The 16,590-nt window shown below is 43.0% G+C and overlaps 1 protein-coding gene across 2 annotated transcripts in view; it reads right to left on the minus strand.

The window, feature by feature from the left end:
• RNF145 (ring finger protein 145) overlaps positions 1 to 15,298 on the minus strand; it is a 46,862-nt gene extending 31,564 nt beyond the window's left edge. The window contains exons 1-2 of one of the 2 annotated variants that reach the window (XM_066197103.1): positions 15,057 to 15,298; positions 5,753 to 5,966 (exon numbers count right to left, since the gene is read on the minus strand). In XM_066197103.1, coding sequence (XP_066053200.1) covers positions 5,753 to 5,936 — 184 coding nt within the window. In that variant the 5' untranslated portion in view covers positions 5,937 to 5,966; positions 15,057 to 15,298. Of the gene's footprint in view, positions 1 to 5,752; positions 5,967 to 14,761; positions 14,797 to 15,056 lie in introns of those variants that run through there. The other variant, XM_066197104.1, reaches the window with a different exon arrangement.
• Between the last annotated feature and the right edge of the window lie 1,292 nt (positions 15,299 to 16,590).

A 16,590-nucleotide genomic window follows, 5' to 3' on the forward strand; every position in this document is an offset into this window, starting at 1 on the left:
GGAGGTTTTGAGCTCTGTGTCGGCAGTGAGCACTCCCCTCCCTTGATTTAGGCTGTGCTATTTTTGCTCTTGGGACTTGGTGCATTGTCCCTTTTGACTCACCATGTACATTTCTGTATAAAGCAAACAGCGGGCTCAGGGAAGCCCAATTCCTGCCCCAGTAAAAGAATAGTTCTAACACACATTAAAAACAAATTAAAAAAACCAAAAAGATAAAGAAAAGACAGAATACTCTTCCCTACATACAGTCAGAGTGCCCTAGTGCTACAACACCAAGAAAGAGACCTGCACCTTTATGCTTCCAGCACTACAGAAGACACATTCTGCCAACCTTAAAAATCCTCCACTCAGCTCCTATTCAGGGGCACAAGGAAGCAGAGAACTTCTACTGCCTCTCATGCAGCGTGGTACAGATTTAGGCTCCACTGGAGAAAATAAACTGTGAAAATGATCCTAAGCAGAAAAGTGCAGTTAAACACTGCTAGACAAGAACACGAGTATTAACCAGTTCATGACCTCATTCACAAGCTGTTGATTCAGCTCGATGGAAACCTCTGGCTGTGCAATGCTCATTGTTCAGTGAGCAGCAGCTCACAGACTGCCTTTCAGCAATCTCTCCTCCCCATTTATGCACCACCAAGGTGTTCCCAGCTTCCCTCACCAGAATTACCTCTTTGCAGACTCAGGTGTCTGAGGTTTATTGACTGCACACAATGGAGGCTTCTGGAACATGATCAAAGTCGCAACTCATCCTCTTTATGGAGCACTTCAGTGTTCATTTGCATGATTACAGATCCCTTGTGTCCATTTCATATCATCGCTCACAGTTCCCTGCACATTTAGTCTAAAAATGAGAACTTTGCACATCAAAGAGTTCCTAACATTTCTTAATAAGGCCACACCAACTCTTGGAGAGCCAGAAAGTAGGAGTACAATTGCTTGGATTCTGCCAGGAAATTGATTTAGGGGGCCCTACTTTTCCATTTTCCCATATCCTGTGAGGGTAAAGTGTCCATGATTTTGCAACTTGCTGGGAAGCAGCAAGTAACGAGCCAGAGACTCCATCCCAAACCCAGGTCACCTGCCTCAAAGAAGGATCAGTGCACTCTGAGTTAGTCACTGCACTTCAGCCAAATCCTTGACTGTCCTCATTTCAGTTTATTCAGACAAATATCCTGCCACAACATGCAAGTACCAATAGAACAGGACATACTTCTGAAAGACTGCATTTGAGATGGCAGGAGTACTGCAGAAACAACTGGCACCTTTATTTTCAGCGTGTCTAAATCTCAGGATAACCAATCGCCAGACTGGTTACACTGCAATTTAAACAGATTTCATCAATGTCAATGTCTAAATCATCTATCTTGAGTGGATGATTTTTAAAATATGTACTTTTATATAACTGTCCTCCAGAAAATGCTGGAAAATTAGTTCAAAACTGAGAAAGCACACACCTAAACATACCTGCACACACCTAAACATACCTGCACACAAGGAAATTGGTATTTATTCAGTCATGGCACAGTACAACTGTAAACAGAGATCAGAATTCCTGTTACCAACATCTGCACATCTCGGTGAAAATAACGCCAACAAAACAATTTATTCATTTCTGGGGTACTGCCATCAACAGCTTTTTCTTCAATTTTTAAATGCATAACAGCTTGGGTACTCTAAGTATAAATAATCCAAGAAGCTGACTTCTTTACAGAGATTTGCAGTATTGTCTGAACAAATAAAATGGACTTTTGATTCCAGTTCTGCCATATGATTCAGAGGCTCTTTATAGATCACTAAGACAAGCTGCAATGCTGTCATGAGACTGGTACGCAGAATCAAAAATTTTAAGCACCTCCTTTCAAAAAGGCTGCTAGTGGCTCCTTTTTTAAAAAGAAAAAGCAGTGATGTGGCTTGCCAAAATGAAGCTATCAGCTTTATACAGAAAAGCTACCTGAAAGTATCCATGTGTTGAGAAAGCTGCTTAGGAAAAGCCTACAACACATAGGGAGCAGTAGAAGAATCTTGAGTCAGAAAATAAAAAAGGGTGTGCTGGATTTTGAGCATGGCACACTCTCTACCTCCTCCTGTGTCCTACCAGCTGCAGCATACACGGCATTTTGTCCAAAAAGAGAACGAGAAGACGTAACAAGTAATTATTTTAAGAAATAAAGACCAAGTCCATGTCATCAAATTGCACTTGATTAAAAATAGCTACAGTTTAAAATTAAATAGTAACGCTCAGAAAATAGTTCTATTACCCATTTATCTAAGTGCTGCTGGCAGGAGAGAGACAGAAGACATGTGGCAGCAAAGCCAGAGATGCTGATTCTAAGCAGGACCTCATCTTTGTATGCATCAACTGCATTTACACGTTTAAGTCATGCATCCTGTTCTTGCAATTTGAGGAAATTTGTTTCTGTAACGAACCAACTCACTTCTCCTCACACTGATGCTTCACTTAGCACTTCTTACAGTGTTTGTACCAGAGTACAGTATCTTTCACCTTCAAAGGCAACACAAAAAAAAAAAAAAAAAAAAAAAGAAATCTAAATAAAAGATCTTCTACGTAAAGCACAAAAGCTTAAAGAAAAATGGGCAGACCAAAGGGTGCAATCAGCACACAAGGGCAGGAAGTCCAGCAGGATTCTCCTCCCTCAAACCCTCCCCATAAAAGCAGCATTCAGAACAAGCAGCTCACACGTAGGCAGTGATGTGACCAAGAGATTAAAGTATTAGCCACACAGTTCAAGAAACTGTCATTACAAACAGCGCTGTGGAAGATGACACACCTTCCACCTATTCCAAATATTTAAATACTTTTTTTTTCCATGAGAATTTATTTTTTATAATGACAAAGAATACAGTTTAAGATGAAAAACTGCTCTATTTTTACTCTTGAGTAAGAAAACCCAGTATTTAGTGCAATTCTGTGCCTCACTCATGACAGTAACTTAAATTCCAAGCCTGACTCTGATTATAGGTTAAGCTCATGACTCTTTCCATCTAGCTCAGAGTATTTACCAGTTGTTACAAACAGCATTGCTTTGCCCTTCTTCAGAGGAGGAAATTACGTGGTTTCAACTGTTTTCCACCTTCTCCACCAAAAGAACACAAAAAGCAGTGTCTGTTTTCTCACAGCTACTCTACAGTGCAGAAGAAAATGGAGAAGTCTGGCAGTAAATGCTAATCTACCCTACACAGAGGTCTCACCAATTCTAACCAGAAATTTATCTCTGATGTTTGCACTGCTCTGTGCATATTTAGTTAAATTGCATGCAGGTGAACTTGTGGTTCAGTGGTTATCAGGACTGGGTATTTTCCTTTGCTTAAGCAGATAAGGGCTGTTTCATGGAAAGATATGAAGAGTTGTTTCAAAGAACAAAGTGCATTTTAGAAGCTTTTATTATACTCCCAGTACTGCTAACTGGGATGAGAATCACACTGGAACACCTACCATTTCACTTGTTACATTTAAACAGAAAAGACACTCCAGGTAACCCTCAGTTCTGAGCAAATTTCCAATTCTGTCTCCTTAGTTCCAGGAAAAGATTGACTCCATAAAGATTGGTAGAGTTTATTAATTTTTAGGGCTCTCTAATCAAATTGTTCCTTGAGCATCTGCCCGAGATAGATGCACCCAATTTCCTCAGCTGCTGGAAGTACTTGTATAGCACTATATATAGCACTACAAGATACTAGCTTGTAGAAGGAATTCAGTAATTGTCTGATATTGCAAAGCTGCCATGCATTTGCTGATAGTGTTTCCTAACTGCAAATATGAATAGAGGGTTTTTTTCTCCTAAATAAAGCAGATTAGCATGTTGAAACACATCCACGGTGAATTGCTGTTTAAATTATATGCTGGCAGTTAATTTCCCCCAATGCATCTTCAAAGAAGCTTAATTCTCCAAAACTGGTGGAAAAGTACTTTGTTTTCCCTAGAAATCCAATTTATATATTTTGATACATCATCTTAATTAATGTTATACTCTAAAGTGATGCAACTAAATCCATATAAAATGTCATGGAGGCATGTAAATTGATTTAGCCCAGCTTCACCCTGACACAACTTAAAAAAACCCCACCTAGGAAACGAAACACAGCAACTTTATTTGAAAAGTACTAGCAAGGTTTTATCACTAAAAATTGTCTGAAAATCTTTTAAAATGAGCACCTTGCTTGACAGTTTGGAAGCTCTTCTTGCTCAGCAACCAATCACTTGGAGAAATAAAAGTGCATACATTCAATGTCAGAAAAGCAGGAAGTAAAAGAACTGCAGAATGATTGTGCACCAGCACAAAAGCACCCCTTGTACAAGGAGCACAAAATCAGATTCCATTGGTTTAGTACCAAAATAGCCAGTAGGTGGGAAATTCTTTGGTAACAATCAATACCCACCCCCTCGGTAGCGTTTTTTATTGGTGTATCTCAACATACTTGAACAAGGACAAGATTATCAAATGCCTATTAAGAGGAGCTTTGTCACAGCTGGAAATTACCCACTGCCATCCTGAAAACCTACTGCTCAACTGTTAGTTCTGCATTAGAACCTGATCTCATAAAGTAATTCCTAAAAGCTTTGTGTGTGCAAATAAATGCAAGAGAAAGCCAGCTGTAGGTACAGGCCACCACGGTCCTGTGTCATATTCACCAGCTCCCACCGTGTCCTCTCCCACAGACAAAGGAAAAGGGAACTGTGACACCAATGTTTTGCACAGCAAGGACACTGTCATACCAGCATGAGTACAGTGGAGCCATAACAAAGAAAGCTGCACACATTTTTAGTGCAGTAAATGATTTCCAGACAACAGACATTAAAAAAAAAGGGAAGCCTCTCGCCAACACTTGTGCAGTCAGGATTAAAGTCAGGTCATGCTCCTTCAAAAGCCGCCAGTTTTCTAACTACTTAAGTAAAGTGTGTTTCCTTCAGCTGACTGCAGTGCCTCTTTATCTTCCAAAACCATCTACAAGGAAGACACACTCCAGAGTGGTTCAATTATATGCTTTCTCTCCAAGCCAGGCAGTGCTCAGGCAGATGCTCGCCAGAGATCAACCTCAACAGCCCGGATCCAATCCCTAATTTACCCCATGTGCAGATGAATCACATTCTCACCTGGAGAGCAGGTCCCAGAACACCAATCCTTTCATCTCCTAAAAACAGACATCTGGCATTCCAGAGCTAGACTTGCAGGCCAAGGTTCACACCTCAGCCGCCTGAGCTGAGTTAGTAATTTTGTCCATTTATCTGCAACACAAGGACTGGTTCCCTGCTCGAATCTACTCACAGCACAGAGATGGTTCAGAAGGGTGTAAACTGAAGAGCCAAATCTGTGCAGCAGAGAAAACTAAACTTCCAGTGCTGTGGTTAGTCCCAACCAAATCACCTTTGCCTTAGCCTCGTGTTTAATATAAAGTTTCTGTACTGCTTGTCGGCACATTTCACTGCAGATTCCTCATCAGTCAGACAGAGGCCAAAGTCACTGTGCTCTTCTTCCAGGACATCAATTGTGTTTGCAAACACCAGGTTTACTTGCAAAGGCTAAATAACAACAATCAGTAAAAACCCTGGGCAGGATTTCTTTGCTGCTAATATAAACTGCCCCTTAGGCAGAACTGTAATGAATGCATTGCCATGTTATTCTTTGTAATCAATATATTAACATGCTATTACTAAATTCTTGAAATTCTTATAGCAAGTCGAAAGGTATTTAGTAGGGTAGTATCTTCTCTTTAACAGATCTGTACTTACCCACATAATGCATATTAAGGGCCAAGTACTTGTACTGGAAGAGAGGGTTGTTGTGCAGGCTACTTCTTTGGATCTGCTGGAAGAACGAGCTGACATCCCATCTGTACAAGACATCCAACAGCATGATGCTGGGGACCCTCAGGGCCACGTTTAATACTGCCTCCAACTTCTCCTTTGCAGCCATTCTCTTCCCTTTCTGTGAATTGGCAGCAGACTGTAAATAGCACAAGAGAGAGAAGAGTAATCAGATCAATCCCACTGTACAAACAGCCATTAGGCTTTGTGATCCTATGAATGGGGCTTCCTGTGTGGCCACAAACGACTGAATGAATCAACTCAGTTAAACTCAAATCCAGACAGGACAGCTTCTATTTTGGCTATATAAAGGTCAATTTGCTAGCAGTTTTTTCCATGGTGACGCTGTAAAATGGGGGGGAGGGCAAGTTAATGGCATGAAAATGGTCCAAGGGTGTGCACCGTTCTTATTTACACTCATTTAGCACCCGAAAGACCCCAGTGAAGTAGGTACTACATAAACATTTACATGATCAGCATTAGAATGCAACACTCTGTATGCTTTAGAAACCAAACACCAACAAAATTCAGACACTACACATATACCGAGTTTAGCACTATTTCTACGTCTCTCAAATTAAATAATCACCGATTAAGGCAGTTCTTTAAATATTTTGGATTCACTTCCTCAATGCAAATCGCAATAAATAATTTTCAGATACCTAAGCCTTAAAAGACATTTACAGCCTTCATTAGCTTCTACAAATTTATCTATTTATAGAATTTGAAGGCTGTGTGTTTTGAAGATTAGGACCAAAAATGCGACTATTCTCCTCATTTCTATGTAATTCACCACAAAGAATCACACTAACAAAAGACCATATCCTCATTTCTGAACACTAGAAGGTAATTTAAATTTGCAGTTTGCCATCAAGTAAGATGGATGATGCACCACAGTAAAGGGCACTTTTATTAAGAAACAGCTGGTCCACAACATCATCTCAAAAGTAACCAACAGAATCATTTTAAAGAGCAAAAGGATCAGTTTGACATCCTGTCACCTAAAACTGACAGTTGTTCCTAAATGAAATGTGCTGGTTTTACCATTCACCACCTGCCCATCCCCTGAACATGATTCACTGCAGGCTGCATTAGAGCAGTTCAGCTGAAGATGGGGATGATCCAGCAAGTTTTTATCCACAAGAAGCCACTCAAAGTAAAATCACCTGCAGCACAATCAGCCCCCCGATGAGGTCAGACTTAAGAAAAAACTCCCAACCCCAATTAGTAAGGGGACAATTGAACTGAAACCTGAGCAATGAAATGGAAAAACCTGCACTTGAACTACCCTTTTAAATAAAGTTTTATGGGACTTTATTCATATCATCTTTGTCTAAGTTAGAAAAGTTTTTGCAGCTGTGCAAGTTGTATACCTCAAGTCAATAAGGAAGTCCAGCATGAAGTGAAACCATGTGAATATACATTAAGAAAAAAACCCAACCCAAACAACCCAAGACCTCTCATTTACACGCAAGTCTCGTGTGAGGTTTTATTTGTGTTGCCATGGCCTACATAACACTGCGAACTGTTCATGTCACACCTTCAGCCACGCTCACACTTCTCAAACCATGATGACATAAAATTAATTCAGCTCAAGAAGTCAGGACAGATCGAAACTGAGATGTGGCTCAAGAAACCACAGGTCGAAGGGCTGTTGCTTGCCATTGTCTAACCCACAGTCTGATTTTTCAGGTCATGTAAATGCTGGCACTTTTTACAGAGCTCTTGCAACAACTCTACAAACCCCAAGCGGAGCACATCCTTCCCCTCGCACAGGAAGTGCCTTCCAACCACATCGGGCACCCCAAACAACACCAGCATTTCACAGAGCTGCCCAACGTAAATTAAAAGGTCAGCCAGAAGATCACAAATATTTAGAGTGAACAACCAAAACTACCACCCAAGCAGCTACTACTGAATCAGAGCATTCGACATTTTGTGTGAAGAAAAGACTGAGTTTAAAGGGGTGGTATTGTACAAATACAAGTTGGAAGTTAGACAGATTGTATGCAAAGTTACAAAAAATACAAGCTTCAATAATTCATATCAAAATATTTTAAATGTCCCTGAATTTTCAAAAATCTATGGGTTTGTCAAGTTCATAAATTTAATCAAAACTCTGAAACTAGGCTGCCTCCTGTTTTTTTACTAGGTTCCTTTTCCAAGTAGATCAGGATGTAGGGACTGAGATGAGCAGGGACTGACAGGTTTTCATTCTGTCATAAAAATACCCACGTAAAATGACAACAAGTGCCTGATATCAAATTACATTCTCAAAACTGTCAAACCTTTTTCAGTCATCAACAACAACCAAACACGTATAACAGGAAGGTAACTTTCACTTGAGCTTTCACTTTCCTTAATTACTCCGAAAAGACAGTTACATGGATAACTTCTCTTAATACTGAAAGTTCACTAGAGGGTCAGCACATCCAAATTAAGGTGAAAAATTCTGCCTCCCAAACTCATGCACACACACTTGAGACACAGCAAACTAAAAAGTGCAGCATTTTGGTTATCTGGAAGAATAATTAAATTTCAAATGCTGCTAAAACAAAAGCAACACAAACTTTGAAAACTACATCGTGTCACAACGGAAGTGCTGTGAGGAGCAGCCGCTGCAACTCCACAGCATCTTCTGTCCCTGACTGACAAAAACACCCAGCACTAATAAGAAACCCTTTAAAATTAACTCCACTAGAAACGCGGATGTGTTAAATAAAGCCTCAGTTGTAATGGCTGCCAAGTTCTAACAGAACGAAATAGAAGCAAGCAAAGTCCATTGCCCTAAACTCATTATACTGTATAGAGCTCTCACAATACATTATTTTGATTGGTGTAAAAACAAACAACAGCAAAAAAAAAAAAAACAACCAACCACAACGTTAAACCTCTAAAACCTTTGGATAAATGATGATGACAGGAGTTGCTGGATGCTCAGGCGTTAGAAAAAAAATAGGTCACTTGTCTACAAAGCCAAAACATGGACTGGGGAGCCACTTGTTTTGTGCTTCAAAGTTTTTTTCTCAGTGACTTCAAACATCTCCCTGTTGCAAATTGGAGTAAGAAAGGAAACAGTCTCAGGAAGACTGTCAAGAGTTTAACCCCTGCTGGGAAGTAATATCACAAAGCCAGTTGCTCCCCATCACCCCTCCCAGTAGGATGGAGAGAACCGAAAAAAAAGGTTAAACCCTTGGATTGAGGTAAGAACACTCAAATAAATAAATACTGATGATGAAAGGCAGGTAACAACAACAACAAAAAGAGAGAGAAGACTAAAACCCAAGAGAAACCAGTGCCACAATCCAGTTGCTCACCACCCACTCACCGATGTCCATCCAAAGAGCAGCAATCAGTGTCTCCCAGCCAATTCCCCCGTTTGTACGCTGGGCATGGGGTGCTGTGGTGTGGAATATCCCTTTGCCCAGTGCCCCCAGCCCCTTGTGCACCTGCTCACTGTCAGAGCACAGGAAACTGAGAAGTCCTTGATCGAGAGTAAGCACTGCTTGGCGCCAGCAAAGCCATTGGTGTGCCATCAACATTATTCCTGTACTAAATCCAAAATACAGCACTGCACCAGCTGCTAAAATTAACTCAATCCCAGCAAAAGCCAAGACCAAGAATTTCAGATTTCACATCTTAAGCTGTGCTATTTCGGCCAAAACAACCTCTTAAAAAAATCCCTATTAAAACTGATTGTTCACGGAACATGGATTGTTCATTTTTGTTTTATAACGATTATGTTTCAAAAATCCCTCCCTCCCCTGGCACACCCATTTTGTCAAAAGTATATTCCTGGTTAGCCTTAAAGAACACAGGAGAGTTGGCAAAAATTAAAAAGAGGAAAAACTCCTTCGAGTTTGTCCCAGCTCGTTCCATCAGCAGAACAGACCATCTTGAGTGTGATCACACAGCACGTACCCTCTCAAAGATAACACACATTTTCCCGCTCACAGACTTTTCTTTCTGAAGTTTTGTCACAACACAAAATTTTGCCATTTCAGCTGAAGCTGTGAATTCTGCCACTTAAACGAGTGTAATTGTTGCTTCTGCACCAACATAAATATAAATCCATCACATCACAGGCAGAAAATATGTCCTGGTAAAGCAGCACAAGGGGCAGCAAAAATCTGCTCCCGTTTATGCAAACAGGTACAAAATTACATTAGCAGAGAAAAGTTTGTACATTTAGGAAAGCATTAATCATAAAGTTACTTAATAGTTACAGAAATAAACTGGCATATCTGCAAATATAAGTTATTCCAAGACCAATGCCACCAAAAATCACCACAGAAAGTAATTCCAGTCAAGATCAGAACCTCAAAACCAGACTTGATCCTGCAACATTCAGTCTCACATCTGTGAACAAGATGCTCATTCTGCTACAGTATCAACCTAAACTACTTGGCAAGATTGTCTAAAATCCAAAAGAGAATTTCAACTTCTGTTTCTCACATCTATGAAATGAGAAGTTACTCAGGATACATCCGTTAACAAGCGGATTCTGATCTGTTTAGCTTAGCTTCCACGTTAGATTATTTTTCAGTAATAGATTCTGAAACTAAAAATATCACCAGGAAAACCTTTTGTTTTCCTTTGAGGTCAACTCCACTAGACAGACTTTGAAGAGGAAAAAAAAATTTAAAAATAAACCTAAACAAAATACAAAATATACAACTCCTATCTGTAGCTGCAGAAGAGTTCAGTGTCACAGTTCAACAACTAAAATTAGACCCATCAGCTGGGCCATACTCACTCACTCCCTTCTTTATACCTGTCCTGGTCTGGGGAGCCAAAAGAATTTGAATTACAGAAGAATCCCACTCTCCAAAAACTCAGATCTTCCTATAATCAGTCTGGGAGGGAGAGAACAAAAGGAAGCAAAGGGAAGGAACAAGACAAAAAGGTTTATCAAATAGGCACTTAGAAAAGAATCTCCCTATGTGATGCTGTAGAAAAAAAACCAAAAACAAACCAAGAACTCTGACTACGTGAGTCACCAATCCATCAAAAGGGCTCTTTCCCTTGCAGACAGTGGCAAGGAAAGGAAAAGACTGCCTTGATCCCATACAATTTAAATTGGTTAACAAGGCCAGCAATCAAAGATTTCTGCTGAGAAGGGCAGATTCATGGAGATACCAAGAGCAGGAATAAAGCCCTGGAACACTGCAGACGTGCGGAGCGACACCGGCGCTGGCACCCAGTCACTGCTCCCAGGAATGCTCAGTCCCACATCACTGGAGTAGTTCAGAAATTTCAAATAATAACCAGAGAGTATTTAGCCTTCCACTGAAAGGTTTAGAGAGAGTCAGTCAGCAAACAGACAGCTCGATCTTGCTGTGTAAGCAGTTAACAAGAACAAACAACATTTCTTTTTCTCCTTTTTTTTTTTTTTCTCCTTCTTTCTCATCTGGTCTAACAATATGGATTGCTGTACAGCTGCTGCAGTGGTGTGCCTGAAGAACTGGTATTTCTACCTAGAAAACACAGTAATCCCTACATTCCTACTCCTCCAAGACTCATTCAGTTGTGAACTGTGGCACAGCTAAGGTTAACCATTCCGAACACAGCACGTGTTTTGCAAAAGCAAATGTTACTGCAAAACAAATTAGGTCAAACTCTTCTCTGTTCACAGGGACTTCAGTGAACATGAACTCCTATTAAAGGCATATTAAAAATGGGCAAAAGCAGCTACGGAAGGTTAATTGCAGAGAATAAAAAAAATAATCTGTATTTCCAACTTTCATTAATTCTAGCAAATTTTATGTGAGGGGAAAGAAAACCAATCCAGGAAATGAAGGTACATATCACAGAGCTGTGAAAATAAAGTTTTCTTTAAAGATTTATTTCTTGAGTACATTTATACACTATGAACAGTTTCAGCCCACTCTCAATTATACAGCAAGTGCATTATATTATTTATAGGCAGCCTGTAAAACATCCAGTGGCTTTTATTTTTCATAACGAGCAGGTAAGACAAAGGAACTGAACTCTGGGACTAGCACGTGTTAACAAAGGTTAATAAATCCAGCAGGTATGCAGCAAAATCCTTCCTTCTGTGGATTCCTATGGGATCTGGGCTCTGCCTGCACACGATCAGCTCAAACCCAGTCACACTAAGAGAGGTTTTGAGATCTCTGCTTGCTTTTGAGATCGCAGCTTAGGTGAGCACCTGAAAGACAGCAAGCTAATTCATTAAAATTAAAAGGTAATTAATAATACCTTTAATTAAAATCTTCAGAAGAAAATCTAGGTTGACCCAACAAACTAAACTGCTCCAAGGTCCTTCCTGGCTCCCTGGTTTCTCACCAGTTCCAAGGTTGGTTTATTAACCAGTTATTCAGCACTTTTTCTTGCCGGCACAGCCGTGTTTGCAAGCCCACACCTAACAAGCCTGCCTAACCACATTTGTATCAGCACATTCTGAGAAAATCTGGGCAGCAATCCCAAAGCGCCTCTGCAGAGGAGAGAATACCCAGAGGAGCTGCACACCGAGCATTAATGAGAGCCTGAGATGATGCAGTGACATCCCAGCCCAGAGAGCTGGAGCCCAGGAACACCAGACACACAGGCAAAGCTCACAAAAAGCCCTGGAACCCAAATGGGTTACCAGGATGAAGCCCAAGGACAGGATGAAATATATTTCGTCCTCCACAGTTGCTCAGATAGTTTTTAGCCATTTCAGACACAGCCTATGTTTAGAACCTGCAGTAACAATAACTAGTTACCAGACCGGTGACAAGTTAAAATAGAAAATAAGACTTTCAAGATTTCTCTAAGTCAGCACTGATGAAGTTTCCATCGCTGCTGTTGCCTTATCTGTTTTCTGAATCTTGCAAACAAAGCTTCAAGGCCTCTGAAATAGGCAGCTCAGCTTCCTGCAGCACCAGACTTGCCTGACAGAAATATCAAATGCACGCTGGAAATACCCAGAAAAGTCCCCTTTAAAACACGCTCAGAATTAAGATACGCAACCAAAGAATTCTTCCAGAAAAACTCAAGATGAAGTACCCACTTCTGAGTGTGCCTCCCAAGTATGAGACTAATTACAGAGCAGCAGGGCCTCTCTGAAATGAGAGGAGATGCTAGAAGGGCAGGGAAACAGGAACAGAATGAATCACACTGAAGGACTGGACTTAAATATACACTTAAAAAGCAAAACGATGGTGAACTGTCCACTCTAACCACATCAAACACTGCCAGGTGTATTTGGAGCTAAAAATGGACTCCAAAGAGTAAATCACCACATGGGTTCCAGAGGAGGGGAAGAGGAGCCATCTGCACTGTTTGAAGAGGAGGAAACCGACCCAAGTTCAGCAAACAGCTCAGAGAAGGTTTGTGCGAGTGCAACACCAAACACCAAGCAGGCTCACGGAGTTTTCCAGGACACACCCATCGTTCAAAGCTCACTGGAGTGATGCACCTTTTCTGCACCTGCACCATGGGCTCCAGCTGCTGAACAGGACTCAGATACCAATCTCTGCCGATCCTCTCCCAAAGGAAGGAATTTCCCCGTATTTCTTCCAAGGAATGTTGCTCAGTTCACATCTCCCTCAGAATCAAGTGGCTCTAACATCAGTAGCTCCTCAAGACTGATGTAAACAAAGTGAATCCTTGTTTTGGATGAGCAGCAGTTCTACAGCATTCTGTAAGATTTCTGATGAACCTTGTATGTAATGGTGGTCACAAAGACTACCACTCCCTAATGATAAAGAGTTTAACAATTAATTAAATCCTTTAGTGATATTATTACTGAAAAACTGGAGCTGATTACCAGTTATTATCTATAACTAGAAACAAAAAAGATAGTTTTTCATAGACAGACCCCCTCATATCAAAGATAACCAGCAAAAAAAGCCAAGGTTACAGATAAACCGAAGTCACAGGGTGTAATAGCTTAGAGCACCCACCTAAACAAAGTATTTTTTCCATATTTAAATCTATCTTCATTAACACAACAAGAATGATCAAAAAGTAATTAATAATTATTTCCTTCTTCTCCTCCCAAGTTTTATCTCTACGGACATATTACAAACACAGACAAACCATAACTGAAATATATGTTAAAGTATCCAAGTCTGAAACACAAGTTAACAGAAACTCTTGTACTAAAAACTGCATAAGAAATTAATACCACAACACCTACAGAGTTCAAAAAAAAAAAAGTATTCTGAAGGAGATCACAAATGGCTAATATTTATGAGTCAAACATATTACACAAATCTCACTTTCCTTTGCTGTATTTTGCCCATAGCTTCTAATATTCTCCTTCATTTGCTGATACTTGCAGCATTACACACGCAAAAAAAATTTCACTTTTTTTTCACTTTATTCCCCCAATTACATTATTTATGCACCAGGTCCCCCACACACACCCCCAAAAAGGCAGCACAACCAGAAGGTAAGAATCCCTCCAAGAGCTCCATCTGTCACAAGTATACTTGGTACGCAGAACTACTCCCGAGCACATAAGAAAAACGAAAATTCTCATCACAAACCTTATTTTAAAAGGCTACAGAAGGTCGCATAAAACCCGACTGACATGACATAAGTAGGGAAGATGGAAAGAGCCCTGTTCTCCACGCCACGGGCACGCTGCTCCTTACATAAGCATGACCATATGCTCCAGGGCCCGTCTCCAGGAGAGGTGCCCGGCTGCGCTCCGTGTCTCAGCCCCGGGCCGGGGGATGCTCAGCCGGCTGCGGACACCGGAGGGCAGAGCCCGACTGCAGCGAGGGCACAGCCCGACCCCAGGCAGCTCAGGCAGCACCGCAGCCCCCCGGCCAAGCCAGCGGCCGCGTCAGGGCTGCAGCAGCCCGCAACTCATCCCCGCCGCCGGCACGGGCAGGAGCCGGGCGTGCGAACCGCGACCCCCCGCCACCCCGCTCCTCGACAGGACACTGATTCCCTGCCCGGCGCAACTGCCGCGCTCACCGCCGCGGGCAGCCCCGCGCATCCTGCCCGGCCCCGCTGAACTCCAGTAACCCCGGCGGCTCCCGGCGCCGGCGGAGGAGGGGAGCGGGGAGGGGAAGGGGGGCGGAGGGCGGGGAGGAGCGGGGAGGGGGGAGCTGAGCGCAGGGAAGGCCGGGGAGCCCCGGCACCGGCGCGGACACGCGCGGGAGCGGCGGGGGCGCGGAGGGGCGCGGGAGCGGCGGGCTGGGGGGAGGGGGGGGCGGCGCCGCGGGGTCGCGCGCGCGGGCGTGCCTGAGGCGGCGCGCGCGGGAATCACCTGAACCCGCGGGGTCGCCGCCGCCGCCTCCTCCTCCTCCTCCTCCTCCTCTTGCTCCCGCTCCCCGGTGGCGCGGCGGTAGCTCCGCGCTTCTCACACCGACGGCGGCGGCGGCGGTTCGGTGCCCGGCGGCAGAGCGGCTCCTCGAGGCACCATGGCCGCGCCGCGCCGCCTCAGGGCGCCGCCGACACCCCGCGGCCCCGCGGACGGGCGGCCATGGCCCCGCTGCCTGCGCGCGCGCGCCGGCCCTTTCCGCGCATGCGCGAGCCCCGCCCGCGGAGCGGCTCCTCCGCCCTCCCCGGGCAGGTTCGGGGCGGGGGCGGAGGGAGGGGAGCGGTGTTTTGGGTGGGAAGAGCCGGGATTTGGGCTGAGGAGCGCTCCCCGCCGGGACCGGGTTCTGTCCCTAACGCCGAGACCCTTTCGCCTGCCCACGCCCCTGAAAAGGCAGAGGTTGGGGGTTAAATTCCGATGGGAGCGCAGACGGTTGGGTCCTCTCGGGACGTGCGGACTCGCCAGGGCAGCTGAGAGTCTGGAAGATGACTCAGAAAAGTCGGTCAGCAAAATTTGAGGTAGTGTGTGAGCAGATGTTTAAAAGGCAGCCCTGCTATTTTAATAATACTCCTTACTGGCCTTGTGGAACACAAAGTGCTGTATTGCTTTCAAATACTAAGGGTGACTCTGTTTTTTCCCAGTGTTTTACTGCAGAGCCTCCAGTCACCTTCGTTGTGAGTTCAACCAGAAAAGCACCACATTTTCTGTATTATTGCAATGTCATTTTTCAGCTGGAGACCTGACCCAGGGGCTGCTCCCTCACAGCCCAGCCCAGCAAAGTATAGTTTCATACTTTGCAGCTCACAGACCTTGCATGGAAAGTCTCACCAATATTTCACTCATGCTGTCAGGGTTGCATGGCCAAGCCCTAAAACACATTCTTAAATGCTATGGAAAAAATTATGACATGAAATAAGTAATGTTTTTTACCTTGGCATTAAAAAAAAAATACAAAGTCACATTGTCTGGAACATGAAAAAGAAAAAAACTTTGCTGCGGTGAGGAATGAGGGAATACACTTAACTGGAAAATCCTGTAGTTCACAAGGGTTGGGCTGGCCAACTTAATAATTGCTTTTTTCCTTCCATCTCTAATGAGAACTGGAGCATTCACAGACATAGGTATTAACAATACCTCAGCACAGTGTCTTTAACTCTGTGAAGCAGAGACATTGAAATAAGAGGTTTGGGTGTATGTCCGCACTGTGCTTTGCAAAATTACTTTGTCAGAGTACCTGAAGGTTTTCAAAACACCAGGAGAAAAGGGTAGTTTGAACATGTCCATCCTCAGATGGTGCATTTGGTGTTCATGCTGGGCCAATCTTCTCAGCTCCAGTCACTCCAGAATGCAGCAGGCAGCAGATCAAATGGCACAACTGACAGGAGTCTCCCAAACCATTGCAGGTACCGTGGAACAGCTCAGCACCATTTTTTACAGGCTTCAGATTTTAATAGAATTTAAATAAAACCAACAGGCTTTGTAC

The sequence above is a fragment of the Chamaea fasciata genome, unplaced genomic scaffold (assembly GCF_029207755.1).
Source record: "Chamaea fasciata isolate MVZ Bird 193981 ecotype frontalis unplaced genomic scaffold, bChaFas1.0.hap1 SCAF_15, whole genome shotgun sequence".
In the NCBI taxonomy this organism is placed as follows: Eukaryota; Metazoa; Chordata; class Aves; order Passeriformes; family Sylviidae; genus Chamaea; species Chamaea fasciata.